Source organism: Seriola lalandi, unplaced genomic scaffold (assembly GCF_002814215.2).
Source record: "Seriola lalandi dorsalis isolate HSWRI2012SDOR001 ecotype SW California unplaced genomic scaffold, Sedor1 jcf7180002053898, whole genome shotgun sequence".
NCBI classification, from domain to species: domain Eukaryota; kingdom Metazoa; phylum Chordata; class Actinopteri; order Carangiformes; family Carangidae; genus Seriola; species Seriola lalandi.
This window is the reverse complement of record NW_019524451.1, coordinates 706,586-721,069: the sequence shown is the minus strand read 5'-3', so window position 1 is coordinate 721,069 and position 14,484 is coordinate 706,586. Positions and strand designations below refer to the sequence as shown.

Below are 14,484 nucleotides of genomic sequence, written 5' to 3'. Positions count from 1 at the left end.
GGACTCATATTGAAGCCTGCTGTTCAGACTCTGTCATATGTGCAGAGAAAGCCTGTTTAAGCTATATAACTATTTTTGATAGAGTGGTTTTGAGTCTCCCTCTTATTTAGCATGTGATTTGTCTGGCAGCGTGAGAGCATGTGACAACGGCTGTCCCACGCCAAAAGCCTTTTGGCTTTTAGTGTGACAGATGTACACAGGTATGCCAAGATATTTGGCATCCCTGTCCCAGCTACGGGACACCCTGAGGGGAAAACATGTCATCTCTCACAAAAAGTAAACTACACATAGTAACTCATACAGTGAGGTTGTAACAGCTGCATTGTGATTGCTGTCATTTAGGCATGTCTGTTGTAGTCATGGTAAGGTAAGGTAAGATAAGGTTAAGTAAGGTAAGGTAAAGTAAGGTAAGGTTGTTTTTTGTCACACAAGTTGACAGTGTTTGTGCAAACTGAAACATCACAGTTAATTTGAAACACACACTGAGTGACAGGATGCACATTTTCCTTGAAATAAACATGATTTAACAGTGTGTTGTGTCAACAGTGTCATTTAATTTTCATAATTTGAGGAAGTGACTGCTTCATAATTATAACAGTAGATTGCCAGTTAATAAGGTTGATGTACCACAATGAAAAAGTTTACAAAATTTTGTCTATTTTTTTTTTTTAATGGGACAGCGTCAGATTAACAGCAGAAATCAACTACTGCTCACGTCTGAAAGAGTTTAACGTTTAACGTTTAAAGGAGTTTCAATTCAAGCCTTTTATGATCCTATAAACGACTGCTTTGAAGAAAACTCATAGAGACAATAAGAATCTCAATCACATTTTATTGAGCCTAGTTCTTGCAATAAGGAGGCATCAGGCTTAATGAAGTGTAACCTCTGTTACAGGATATTAAATTTCCTCTTCCGTCAGCAAAGGCTTTTTTCCTGATAGAGACTTCGAGCCCTTTTCTGTAGAATGAAAGAGCCGCATATTATAATATGTGCTGACATTTGCTACTGAAACACATTTCAGACCACAACTGAAAGTGCAATTTGATTTTCAAAAAGGTGTAATGATAGTGCATGCTACAAAAGTCTTCATGGTTCAGGTACTGTCAGCATTCAATGTTGTATTTGTGAGGTATTTACCGAAACATACAGTTTTTACTTTTTAGAAATATAAGGCAGCACACGTTCATTAAAATAGGTTTTGCCATCAGTCCCACACACACACACACACACACACACACACACACACACACACGGTTGATGTGATCTACTCACCAAAACTGAAAAAAATAATAATGATAAATGGGTTTCTGGAATAAGATAACTCACCAGCAAATTAGATCAGAGCAGAGCCAAACTGAGTCCCGCTGCCCTCCACATTGTGCCTTGGTGTTACTTTTCATGGAGAGAGTCTCAGGCTGTCATGAGGCTGAAAACAAGTTTTACAGCTACCTGTTCATACCTTTCCTGAGAGAGCTCCTCTTTATACTGTAGTTGGGTTATGCAAAATTTAAGTATCCTCTTCCCTCCCGGGGTCAGTGGGGTCAATATTATACTTTATGACAGGGTTCGAAGTTTGTCTATGTGTTAGAATTGGCAGAATTGTGATTAGAGATTGGTGATGGAAGATGCAGTTTGCTCTCTGTGTCTCTTAAACATGTCTATTAAGGATAGGTAGCTCACTCGTAGAAATATGCACCATGATATGAATTCACTTATATCATTTGTACTGGTGGACATATGGTATCGTATGTCACATCATCACATCAGTGCACAGTGAGTTTCGGTGCAGCTGAATGTGAAAGCCCCCTGTGTGAGACGCAGGTGGTAGAATCGAAAAAGACACTGAACGACAGAAGTGCCCAGCTCTACCCACCCAGGCCTAGCTTACAACCCACCAATGTGTTTACTGTTAGAACGCAGCAGGAATCAAGCCTGTGGTGTAAAGGTGGAAATTACAAATCAATAGGTTGATTCGAATTCACTTAAAGATTCATAGTCCCTGCTGGGACGTTAATTCCCTTTCTATCTAAGCACTATGAATGCATTCATTCACTGCCCTAAGCCACTTATTTGGTCAATGACAATGATGATTCAGTATAGTCAGTTCACTTTGAAGATGTGGTGTTCAAGATCCATACTCAACACTCCGCCACGCTGTTCTGGTAGTTCTGTGGATCACTACTTGATATGAGAGAATTGCTTTCGTTGTGTTGTCCTGCTGTAAATCCAATATTTACTTTTAGGAGTCTGTCTGTAGATACTTGATTCTGTAAGCTAGTCTCTTTCTGCTATGCAGGTTGTATTCAGTTTGTTTTTGCCAATGAAAGGAGCTCAGACTCAACCAAACAGCAGGACAATAAGATATGAATTCTGCACTGTAAAGGAGCATTTCACATTACATTGAATGTTTTTTTTTTTTTTCAATATTGCCATAAAATGTTAAAAATTAATATCAGACAGGCTTAAGATAAGAAATGTTCAACCATTTAGTAAAGTACAGGAGCAATTGTGGTCATACTTAGTTTTTTCAGATGTCAACACTGACTGATGGCTCAGTCTGAAAACACTGCCTGTGTGTGAAAATGACATGCATCCACTCTAGCAATTTTGGGATTTTTTTTTTGTAAACGTCATCCACACTGAAACACCAAAGCAACATAAGTCTCATCCTCTTCGTCCCCTGCGGCTGTATGTCACAGGTATCACATGGTGAGGAGTGGGACAGACAGAGCTTGGTCACTCTGCTCAGTCTCAGCTGGACAAACCTCCACTCTGTCCTCTCCTGTGACCGACCTGTGTCCGACCATGTCCCCACTCATTTTTCTGTCCATATTGAAAGAGACTACTTTTTCATTACTTGAAAATTAAGCTTTTCATAAATGCTCTTCAGACAGGATAAATACAAATATACTGCTCAGGGAAAACAGCTTTTAGGAAACAATGCCACATCCTGCGCTGATACAATCAGGGTTTTTATTTTATTTTTTTTATGGCACTTAAGTCAGGAAACCAACAGTCTCTGTCGTCCACACCCTAAAAGCTATGGGTGTGGCACATTTTTCCTGTGAAATAAAAACATGACTGTACCTCCAGCACTGGTAGAAAACAACATCATTTTATCCAGAAGCTGAATTATAACAGTTTCCTTGTTAATATGATTAATTCCATACAATAAACAAATAAATCCAAGATCAGTTCCACCATCAGTTCTTGACAATTGTTTTTTCATTTGCCACATTATAGTAAATCAAGTGATGCCGGACTCACACCCCAGCCTTCATTATCAACTTTAAATGAAGCCAAAAATTTGGATTTCTTAGTACCACTCGTTAATGAGGTATAATTTTCCACCTCACTTTATACGTGTTTAAAACAGCTTGATTAAATAAGATTCTGACTGTATTGTTTTTACATCAACAGTTATAAAATGGTTGATGAATGAATGGATTGTGATTTGGATGTTCCACAGCCCTTTTCATAGTTTAGTGGTTAAACGGTGCTCATCAACACGTACATGCAACCATGGCAAACCAAACAAAATGAAAGCTATTATGAAAAATTTAATAAATCTTTTATTAGATTATAATCTAAAAAATTACATGTCAAATTCACAAGTCAAAACATGGAGCTGTTGGCTGATCCTCACCATGAGATCACTACAATATATAATATGTGTGACCACAGCAACAAAATGAAAACAGTTGGGATAACATTGGAGGTGTCCTATGTTTGGGTTTTACAATCTTGCTCAGACAAAACAACTCTGCTCCAGCTGGCACAATCAAAAAAAAAAAAGTTTTTAGGAATGATGGAATTGTTTATTTTAACTTCTTCCAAGTGTTTTTATAAGCAACAGTATTTGAAAGCTTGTGGTTTATGATTTCAGAAGTGCTGCCTGAAAAAATGTAGACCTTTATATAACAGCAGTGATGCACAATTCATGATATTATTTTCTTAGTTGTAAAATATTAACCACTCATTTCTTGTGCATGTTTTTCACTGTTTGCAAGAGTCTCTCCTGGACACATGAAGGCGCCATTTCTATGCACAAGAGAAGCTGAATAGGAAGTTATTAATGGCTGATGTTGTAAACCTTAAATTTAAAATAAGCTACACTATCTTTGCCACGAGCTCTACATTCACTCGGATCTCAGGGTTGTTGTTCAACGAGTGGTGCAGAGAAGCAGGTCAGGGCGCAACGATTTCAGACTATTTATAGTTTCTGAAACAGCTCAAAAAATATGTCTTAAACCTGGCTTTTTTTATCCAGCGCTTCAAATACTCGCCTGCAGACAGAATTGGACACAAGTGCAGTTTTTTTTTTTAAATTAATATCCCCCAAAGCCAACACGGGGTGCTCTCCGTTGCCCTGTGTGTGAGCTTCGCATCCTCGCATTTCCATTACGCACCGGAGAGCGCTCACATGCCTTCTGGACGAGCTCTCCTGGCAGAATGGAAGAGCCTCGGTGAGTCATGAGGACCATGAGGACCAAACGGAGGACGGCGGTGAAACGCGAGCTCCCGCTCTCTCCATCACCTTCGACATGAACTTCTTCAATTTCCCTGCGTGCGTAAAGTGTATTCATTTTATATGTCACGGCTCGCGTCCTGCAACTGCTGCTCCAAAGGCGTGTGGAGTGTGGCTTCGTACCCTGAAGAAGTTCCAAGAGTCCCTCCAGTAAATCCCTTTTTTGAATTTTTGTTCTATGAATATTTATTATTATCATTATTATCATTTTCAAGTCAACACTGGAGTATCCTCAGCACAGCCGCTGCACCCTGAGGGGAGATGGATTTAGAGGTGAAGGATGTGAACGGGTCGAACTGTTTGTCCCGGAATGAGAGCGACGGCGGACTAAGCACTTCTTCCAGTGGAGTGTCCACTGCGCTGGCCAGCGTGCTGATCTTCACCATAGTGGTAGACATCCTGGGCAATGTCCTCGTCATCCTGTCCGTGTACAGGAACAAAAAGCTCAGGAATGCAGGTGAGAGATAAAGAAAAGATAAAATGTTGATTTTGAAACAGACCCATAGAGCAGAGATCTGTTTATTTTTTGGCGATGTAAATAAATGATGGAGGGGTGTATGTGAAGTATGCCTGTTGGGAACAAGCAGATACTAACAATAAAGCTGGGAAAGTTATTATTATTGTTATTATTTTTTATTTGATCCATTTTTTGTGAAAGAATTTCACAAAAAAAACCCACTCAACTGGCTTTTTATTCATTTACATCTGGCCAACACCAAAAGGAAGAAATATTAGTCTCATTAAGCTTCTGTATATGGGGTGTCCTGCTTTCCCCTCTTCATTCATAACTAATTATGTAATATAACGTGTGACCTCTGCTGTTTGGTAATCAGGCTTCTGTCTAAAGTGAGCTTCCAGTCTCAGTTTGATGGAGTTTCCACAGCCTTGCCTGTCTGCCTTCATATCTCTTCATAAATAATAACACCCTCTTCCCTCCATCCGGCTTTATCCTTGGTTTCTCCCTCCCAGATAAATAGCATCCCTCCTTCTATCAGGACCTGTAGTGTGCCATGAGCTGCCAAGGTGAGAGAAGCTGTTGTGTAGCTTCTATGTCCTTTTTGTGCAGGTGTCAAACACAACCTTATATTTTGTTGTTACATGTGATGTGTCCTGACAGCAGGGTGGAGGCGAAGAAGATATTTATTACGATCACTTTGATGTCATCTTTCTTTCCTGGCAAATATGCATTCAATTGCCCCCTTTCCTCTCTAGACTTCAGCTGTGTCAAATGGTCACCAATGCAGTTTTTTTCATGTCCAGTGCCTTGTAATGTACAATGTTTTCTAAAGTCTGTTCTCATGAACTAATAAGGGAATATACAAAAATACAAAAATAATTTGGGAAGGGGCCATGGACTTGTTACTAATGTAAAGCAGTTGATTCTCCTGCCCACAATATCAATTTCTGAGAAACACAGACTTGGATCCTTTTATTAATCAATGATTGAATGTAACCCTCCAAACAGCATGTCATCTTTATAAACGTTCTTTTGTAAGTTCCAATGTGTGCGTTAGTGTCTCTTATGAAAATGATTCCATTAACACATTAAAGTCAGTTCATGTAACTTTTCGAAGGAGAAATATGACAGTATTCCTTTTACAAATGAAAAGTTGATGGCACTCAGTAGAGCGCAAATCTCTGCCAAGGCCAAATAATCCTACACATGTCTGTCAGATCCAGATTGTAAAAACTCCTAGATCTCAACACCATAAATATGTCTTTTTATTACATCAAGATCCCTACATTATTGCTTGAGAAGTTGGCAAAAGTCTTGAGAAACACCTCATCCAACAGTGTTTAAGAAAGTGAAAAATTGATTAACCGGATCGGCACAGAAACTAAATGGGTTCTTCCCTGGCTCACGCCTCATCCTTCCCTCCAAATCTGGTGCCAATCAGTTCAGTACTTTTTGCATAATTCTGCTGACATACAAACAGACGCGGGTGAAAACACAACCTCCCTGGCAGACGTAATAAAATGCACCCGTGCTCTGTGTTTTGCTGTTTTGTTCTGGTATGACCAGCAGCTTTTGCTGGCTACTGTTAGAAAACATTAGCAAACTATCAATGCTAAACTGAGTCTATTCACTAAATGTTTAGCGCTTTTCTTCTTCTGTTATATATGTCACACGTCACAAGTAAAACAAGCAGTGAACATACTGCAGTGTAGTGTAACTCTAAGATTAAAAATGCTTCTTTTATTTATTAATACTTGAGTGAGTTGTACCAATTTAAGGCTGTTATATTCTAAAGAAAACAACATTTTTTAAATATCTTTTTTTTAAAAAACAAAAAAAACAGAAGGATCAGCTCCCCTTCCCACCATAATAACTTCCATACAGTCCCGAAAAATAAATGCATATGCAAATCCTTGTACCTAGCAGGTCCAGGGTTAAAAATAAAGTCAGGAAAGTCCTCTTCTGAGGCAAAAGACTAAACTCGGCGATCACAACATGATGCTAATGAGAACATGAGGAATTAGGCAGCAGGATTAGGTCAGCCAATGTTTGGAATAATGAGTTTTTAATTACAATTTCAAACACATTACATAACACTTCCACTGTTCTCCCATTTACACCAGCCAAAAGCAGTTTGGCAAGAAGTTTAGAAGCCTGAAGGATAATTTGATTATCTGGTTTGCAAAAAAAAAAAATGACAGTTGACTGGTCTCAAACAAAAGGTTCAAAAGTCTTCCTCTCGCTGGTGGACTGTGGACACTGCACTGATTGCAGATCTCATGTCATTTTTCTCCTGCTCTAATTGGAATTTCTGGCAGATCCAGTCACACGAGAGTCCTCAGCAGCGTTGTGTCGATCCTCCACTAGAAGCTTAGAACCTCCCGTTCCATCTCATGCTATAATTCTGTGTCCTTCAGGGACTGAATTTGTTATTGCTGTTAGCCTATCAACAATCTCTTCTCTGTTCTTAACAAGCTATTTATAGGTTTGGCTCACTTTGTATGAATGTTTAATTGTATAGACTTTTCCGAGAGGAGAGCATGGACACAGCTGAAGAACAGTGAACAGCTGTGGAAAACCTGTCTGCCATAAAAAAATCAGTTTCTGTGATAGATGGGTGTTTTGTGAGGGGGGGGGTAGTATAATCGAACTATAATTGTTGTAGTACAACAACATCCTCTGGGTGTGATTTATGACTTACAGTTGGTAAAGACTAACTCAGACATATATTTTTGCAGAATCTGGCGTGTCAGACATACAGCTGAAAACAAAATCCCATCTCCTCTGTCCATTACACACTATTCTAACTGCTGGTTTGCTACCTCACACACAGCAGCAGGACCCTTCCGCTCTGCTTAACTTCAACACACTCGCCTTGCACGTTGCCTCATATATCCCTCCACTATCCACCCAAAAAAAACAAAAAAAAAACATGTGTGCACATTTATAAAAAATGCTGGTGCATCTTAGTGACAATACATTTGTTGCCTGATATCTTCATATATTTTTGGGGAGAATTGAAGACCCATATGTTCCATCTGCACAGGTTTGCAGGTTCTATCACGCGTGCAAATGTAATAGGATCTATCCAGCGAGTCTTCAAAGGGTAGAGCATGGCACTGCAGGACTGCCAATGGGGTGTTAACACTAGAGTTTTCCACTGGGGGTTAACCATACTAAAAATACACTAACAAAATGCACTCATGAGAAAAAGAGAGAGGAGGGGGCAGAAAAAGAATAGAATGAAGTGGAACAGATGGAGGAAAGAATGAAATAATGAGCCTGTGTGTGTGTGTGTGTGTGTGTGTGTGTGTGTGTGTGTGTGTGTGTGTGTGTGTGTGTGTGTATGTGCAGCTTGCACCTCGACGTCAGGAGCTGGGGGGTCATGGGGGTGTGTAAGGTTGAGGATGGGCATAAATTTTGTTAAATCATGCATCGCATCCAGTCACTCTCCAGTCATGAATAAAACCTAGAAACTGGAGTGTCCAGAGGGGGGTTAATTGAGTCAGTGGACTTGGTGAGTCAAACCAGAATCCGATTTAAATTGACAGCGCAGATCCACGGGGAATATCACTTAGCACACTACATTAAACATGTCGTCTTTTCCTGACAATAAAATAGCGGATGACATTTAGTCTGCTCGTGTGGGAGGTGTGGAGGTAGGACATTATCAGATTAGGATTATTGGAATAAACCACACCTGGATAAGGTAAATGTAACCTCAAGTGTGCAGTTCTTCCAGTCTTTCGCTCCACTGTAGGAGGATGTTTTGTCCCTAATTCACCATCGTTCGTTCATTTCTGGGATTGCGGCTACAGAGTGAAACGCCGTCGCACCAGACGCTGCTTGTGTCCTGACGGTCTGATTTCTCCCAGGGCCAGTGAGTCTTATTTTCTCAGACATTGGGGGTCTGATTGGTAGATGGTCTCTGATGATGACGATGATGTTTTTGGCCGGGCTCATGCAGGCTGCATCACCAAAAGGCAGCTCCTGTCAGTTTAATGTTAAACTTCTTAGAAAAAAATTCTCTGGCCCCTTGAACACGAGTTCATGAAGTAGTCACTACTAATTCATCAGCGCTAATGCCCTTGCCGAAAGGTTACTCTTGCTTATTTATGATAACACGACTGACTCAGTCGAATGTAATCTAATTTGGGATATGCACTTGTAGTAATAAGCCTCGTGCCGCTGACATTCAGCCGGATTCAAGCGATGCCAGCCCTCCTACACATTTTTTATGAATTCATCTTTACTTCAAAGGTGTATAAATATAGCCGGGTGAATCAAAGCGTAGTATATCACGTTTCCAGCATGAGTGGTGGGATACAGATGGTGGGTTTGACAGAGGAACATAAGCCCTTGAGATTCACATGTGCACACAGCAATGCAAGTTGTCAGATTGAAAACCGACTCGGCCGGCAGGCTTTTGTTTTGTCTTTCGGTTTGTTTATCTCCTGCACTTCATTATGTACCTATTCCTAGTCCACCATGCCTCCTCTCTTATTTCCAAATTTGTTCTTTTTACTATTCAAAACTATTCAGCTGGAATGGAGCAAATGTGCCATAAATATGCCTACATTTTATACAGAGCCTATTTTAATACATATGCAGGTTGGTATAATGGAAGGGGAGGATGTGAGGCACTTTCTGTCTGACATATTTTTGAATATGCTGCATCCTGGTGTGTGCCGGATGATTCTGGTGACAAATATCCTGTTTCACTCACGCAGAGCTGAATATTTCTCTGCTGTATGAGTTTTCATTCATGTTTCATCTGCCAAAAAAAAAAAAAAAAATGTTGTATGTGACAGACAAAGAGAAAGAGATGCACTTGAAGTAATTCAGTGGGTGGTCGCTCAGCTCTCGAGAGGAAACTTTAAAGCAAGAATCAGTTGATTTCATTGCACTGGGCTGACAGTTTTTGTGAGAGAATACTGAAACATCACATAATTACAGAGACAGTGGTGTCACAGAAGTTAAAGGCTGCGTGTCAGCTGTCCCTGATGGCTTGTAACCAATCAGCATCCAGGTTAAACTCTATTCAACTCACACTCGATAAAAATAGCTCCCAAAGATGTCAGCGAGCAAGACTCTCTTCCTGTACGCGGGCCTGAGAGTATCTTCGTTGGTCGGCTGATTTACACTAAAACAATAATCAGACTGAGTGCTGTGAGTTTGGACGCGATGGGCATCAGGCCGGCCAAGTTGGTTAATTGAACGGTGAGAGGTAGTGGGTTGTCCAGTGTTTTAATAATGAATACCAGCAAAACACAAACTGTCATCTGGCCGCTTCACAGCAATCCTCTCAGCCTCTCAGTGTTTTAACGCTTACCTCATCCTGTTGGTGATAACTGGGGAGAGAGGGTTCAGCCAGAGAGAACGTGCCCTGTCCAGACAGCGCACATGATAACACCGAGCCGCATGATGTCAGCGAGGAATCAAACCTCTGCACAATGACAAATGCACACAGTGAGTACTGTGAGCATCACAAATACAATCTGACAGATTTGCCCACTGAGCTGACTCGCGGATGAGGAGCAAATGCTTTTATTTTTTTTTCTAGTCTCAGCAGGCTTGAGAGAAGGCCCGTGCTGTTTTAGTAACTTGAAATAAATTGATTCCCTGTGAATACCTGAGCCAGGTCTGTGGAAAAATGTGAAACCAACATCTTCTGAAATTAAAAGAAAATATCAGAGAAGACTTTATTATTTTCTTTACCACAGTAAATGAATCAAGTTAGGCAAGTAGACTAAAATTAGGCCCGTTGCTAAACAACATACTGTAGCTGTGTGGTCCCGGGGGTGCAGGGATTGTAACAAGGCTTTGAACGCTGAGGATTGATGGCCAACATGTGTTTTAAATCCACTCCCGTCATATCTGCCAATCAACGCTGTTGTTTCAGCTGTTGTCTGAGCAAGTGAGAGCCTCATGCCTGCACATTTCAACTTCAGGAGGTGGTTTATGTTAAATTCACCCTGGAATCACCCCAACGTCTGACACAAAATGTTGTGGAAATGAGGCACATTATATATAATCCTTCACAGATTATTTATTCTAACCAGTGATGTAATGGTGCCAGAGAAACTGGCTGTAAAATGAGCAGTAAGACGAGCAGTGGGGAGTCATATATTAAGATTTTTATTGTGCAGCTTTATTCAGATGTTACTTCTCACTATCATGTTTTATTGCTAAAAAGCTGGGTAAAGTTAAACGGCAGCAAACTCTGGACAGAATCTCCACTTCGTCACACCTCAACCTTTACTCCGAAAATGTGCAGCTCGCACTCACAATAGAGCCTCTATTGCACAGCGTCTACTCAAAATGTTTGTGAAGCTCATTCTCCTTTTTGTGAAACACTAGTTCAGCTGCATTATGGCTCCAGTGTATGTTCTTCTTATCTGACACAGCATTACATCTTGATTTATTGTTTTATTCTCCCCCTCCCCAGAACAGCTGCACTGTTACAATATCAGACGTCATTTTCAATGATTCATGTCTTCTGAGGAGATCCAGTGTCACACTACCATCAGCTTAGACCTCCGGAGGACAGGAACTTGTTTGGATGTAATCAGACGTTAAAATTTCCCATGTCTTGGTTTTTATGTGCTTCAACTTTGTGTTCAGCTGTCTGATGCCAGGGGCGAAGAAGCTTTGAAACAAGAACCGCTTGATATGAGCATTTTATTGCGATGGACTGACAGAAATAAAAAAAGCACTGTTCTTACAATTATTCTGTTGTATCCTTGACTAAATATGTTGGTGTATGTAGAAAAGACTAAGCAGCCCACAACCATGCTGCTGCTCTGTGAGGCTGCAGTTATATACACAGCGCATATCATGGGAATACTTGTTAAAATATTTCACTCAAAACCATTCATATGAACCTCATGGTAGCGCTAAAGGGAACGTCAGAGGATCACCAAAGTCAGTGGGACTCATCCCCTGGGCGCCATGGATATATGTACCAAATTCCATGGTAATCCATCCATCCATCCATCCATCCATCCAGCTGTTGAGATCTTTCAGTCTGGGCCAAAGTGGTGGATTGGCACCACTACTATGGCTAAACATGTTGGTTTTAAAACCGGTTACCATGAAAAGAAAAGGGGTTGTGACATGGAGAGCTGTGACAATACAACACTCGCCTGGATCCACATTAGTGCAGTGGAGAGTACATCTTAAAAGCCTCACCAAAATGAACCCAGTGAAGGGGCAGAGGGCACAATGAAGTTGCTCTTTTATGATCATACCTCCAGTGACCCAGTTTACTTTAAGAAATTTAACCCGGAGCGGTAGAGCTGTATGCTTTAATTATACACCAGTCTGGGACACGTTTTTGTCTGTTGTCTAAACCTCTTCTGTTTCTCCAGGCAACATCTTCGTGGTGAGTTTGTCCGTAGCAGACCTGGTGGTGGCATTGTACCCCTACCCTCTGGTCCTGACAGCCATCTTACACAATGACTGGACCATGGGTGACCTGCACTGCCAAGCCAGCGGCTTCATCATGGGCCTCAGCGTCATCGGCTCCATCTTCAACATCACGGCAATCGCCATCAACCGCTACTGCTACATCTGCCACAGCCTCCACTACGACCGTCTGTACAGCCTGAGGAACACCTGCTGCTACCTGGGCCTCACCTGGCTGCTCACTGCCCTCGCCACAGTGCCCAACTTCTTTGTCGGCTCGCTACAGTACGACCCCCGCATCTACTCCTGCACCTTCGCCCAGACGGTCAGCTCGTACTACACCATCTCTGTGGTGATCATTCACTTCCTGATCCCGCTGCTGGTGGTGTCTTACTGCTACATGAGGATATGGGTGCTGGTGATTCAAGTGAAACATCGGGTTAAACCAGAACAAAGGACCAAACTGAAACCGAGTGATGTGCGGAACTTCCTGACTATGTTTATGGTGTTTGTGTTGTTCGCAGTATGCTGGGCTCCACTAAACCTCATAGGCCTGGCCGTAGCTATAAACCCTGTGAAGGTTGCACCCAACATCCCTGAGTGGCTCTTCGTCACAAGCTATTTTATGGCGTATTTCAACAGCTGCCTCAACGCCATCATATATGGGCTTCTAAACCAAAACTTCCGCAAAGAGTACAAGACGATCCTCCTCGCTCTTTGCGTCCCGCGTTTGCTCCTCATGGAGACATCCAGGTGTGCCACAGAGGGACTGAAGAGTAAGCCCTCGCCGGCTGCAACAAACAACAATGTAGCAGAGATAAATGTATAAAACATCTGCTTAAGATTAAGTGTCTCCGGTGCATCAGTTGTGGTTGTGTGCCATGATTCACCAAGTGCCTTTTCACGAGATGTGTATCATGTAAAGAGATAAGCACGTTTGGAGAGGACACTGCTACCACACGTATCCCTTTCAGCCATGTCGTACACAAACCGTTTCCTCATGACGAGAGGAAATTGTATCACCAGTACATTGTGTTCCTAACTGATTAGCAAGCAAGACAGAAAGAGTTCAAACAACTAGTCAGTATTCACCACGGAGGACCAGGGAGGGGCGTCAGCTCATACTGTAAAGCCTATTTTTGGATGAGAGACTTCACTTTTCAAGCCACATCCCAGCATGTGTACATCACATGCACTGCCTGTTTGCTCAGTTCAATCATGAGTACATCAACAACATATTGAAAATGAAATAAATGAATTTTCTATCACCACGGTGTCATTGCGGTTTTAAATGCAACATTAATGATGGGAAAGCCTAAGGGTTTGTTTTTTCCCTTAGGTGAAATCCATAATCTAATTATAGATTTACACTGAAGCCCTTTCATTCAGTTCTCAGTCCAATTGTCAAAGAGTTAGGGCAATTATTTGGGTTTTTGTGATTGAGAATATTAAAAAATAGGCCGTGTGCCCATTAGGAAAACACATTTTAGCAGTTGTCTGGAGAAGTTTGAATCCTATAATTGATTCTCGGGACGTCGTGTAGCGTAGTGGTCTAAGCAGGCGCCCCATGTGTAGAGGCTACAGTCCTCGCTGCAGTTGGCCCCGGTTCGAATCCCGCATCGGATGGCCTTTCGCTGCATGTCATTCCCCCTCTCTACCTCCCTGTTTCCTGCCTCTCTCCACTATACTATCAAATAAAGGCATAAAAAGCCAAAAAAAATATACTTTATAATTGATTCTCAGTGTATATGGATATCTAAGACCCCTTCTGTGTGGTGTGTATTAATTGACCGCTATGTTCCTTCACCCTCAGGCTTGTCTTCTGAGCAACGTTGCCCTCATAAAATACACTGGAAGATTGTGGAAGCTTTTGCTCTGGTTTCAGCTGGAGAAATTAGAAACAAGAACCAAAGCTATCATTTCAGGACTGGCTTTGTGTGCTCAACGACAACAGACAATTATTCTGGTAAACTTTTAACTGTTTCAACTACCACATGTCAACTACCAATTTAGTCTTAAAAAAGTTAAAAGCTCGGGGCGTTCCCTCTCTGACCCAGGATGATTTAGGGAATTATGAAAAGTGGGAGAACA

At 41.4% G+C, this 14,484-nt stretch overlaps 1 protein-coding gene across 1 annotated transcript; it reads left to right on the top strand.

Moving 5' to 3' along the window:
- The first annotated feature begins 4,119 nt into the window (after positions 1 to 4,119).
- mtnr1c (melatonin receptor 1C) lies at positions 4,120 to 14,025 on the top strand. The gene is made up of 2 exons (XM_023402120.2): positions 4,120 to 4,986; positions 12,357 to 14,025. Exons 1-2 carry the CDS (start codon positions 4,791 to 4,793, stop codon positions 13,220 to 13,222), a joined length of 1,062 nt encoding a protein of 353 aa, XP_023257888.1. The 5' UTR covers positions 4,120 to 4,790; the 3' UTR covers positions 13,223 to 14,025.
- Positions 14,026 to 14,484: the final 459 nt, after the last annotated feature.

Bases quoted from the DNA above. Each gene is read 5' to 3' on its own strand.
- mtnr1c (XM_023402120.2), top strand. From the start codon at position 4,791: ATGGATTTAGAGGTGAAGGATGTGAACGGGTCGAACTGTTTGTCCCGG. The intron at 4,987-12,356 runs GTGAGAGATAAA...CTGTTTCTCCAG, and splicing joins CAAAAAGCTCAGGAATGCAG to GCAACATCTTCGTGGTGAGT.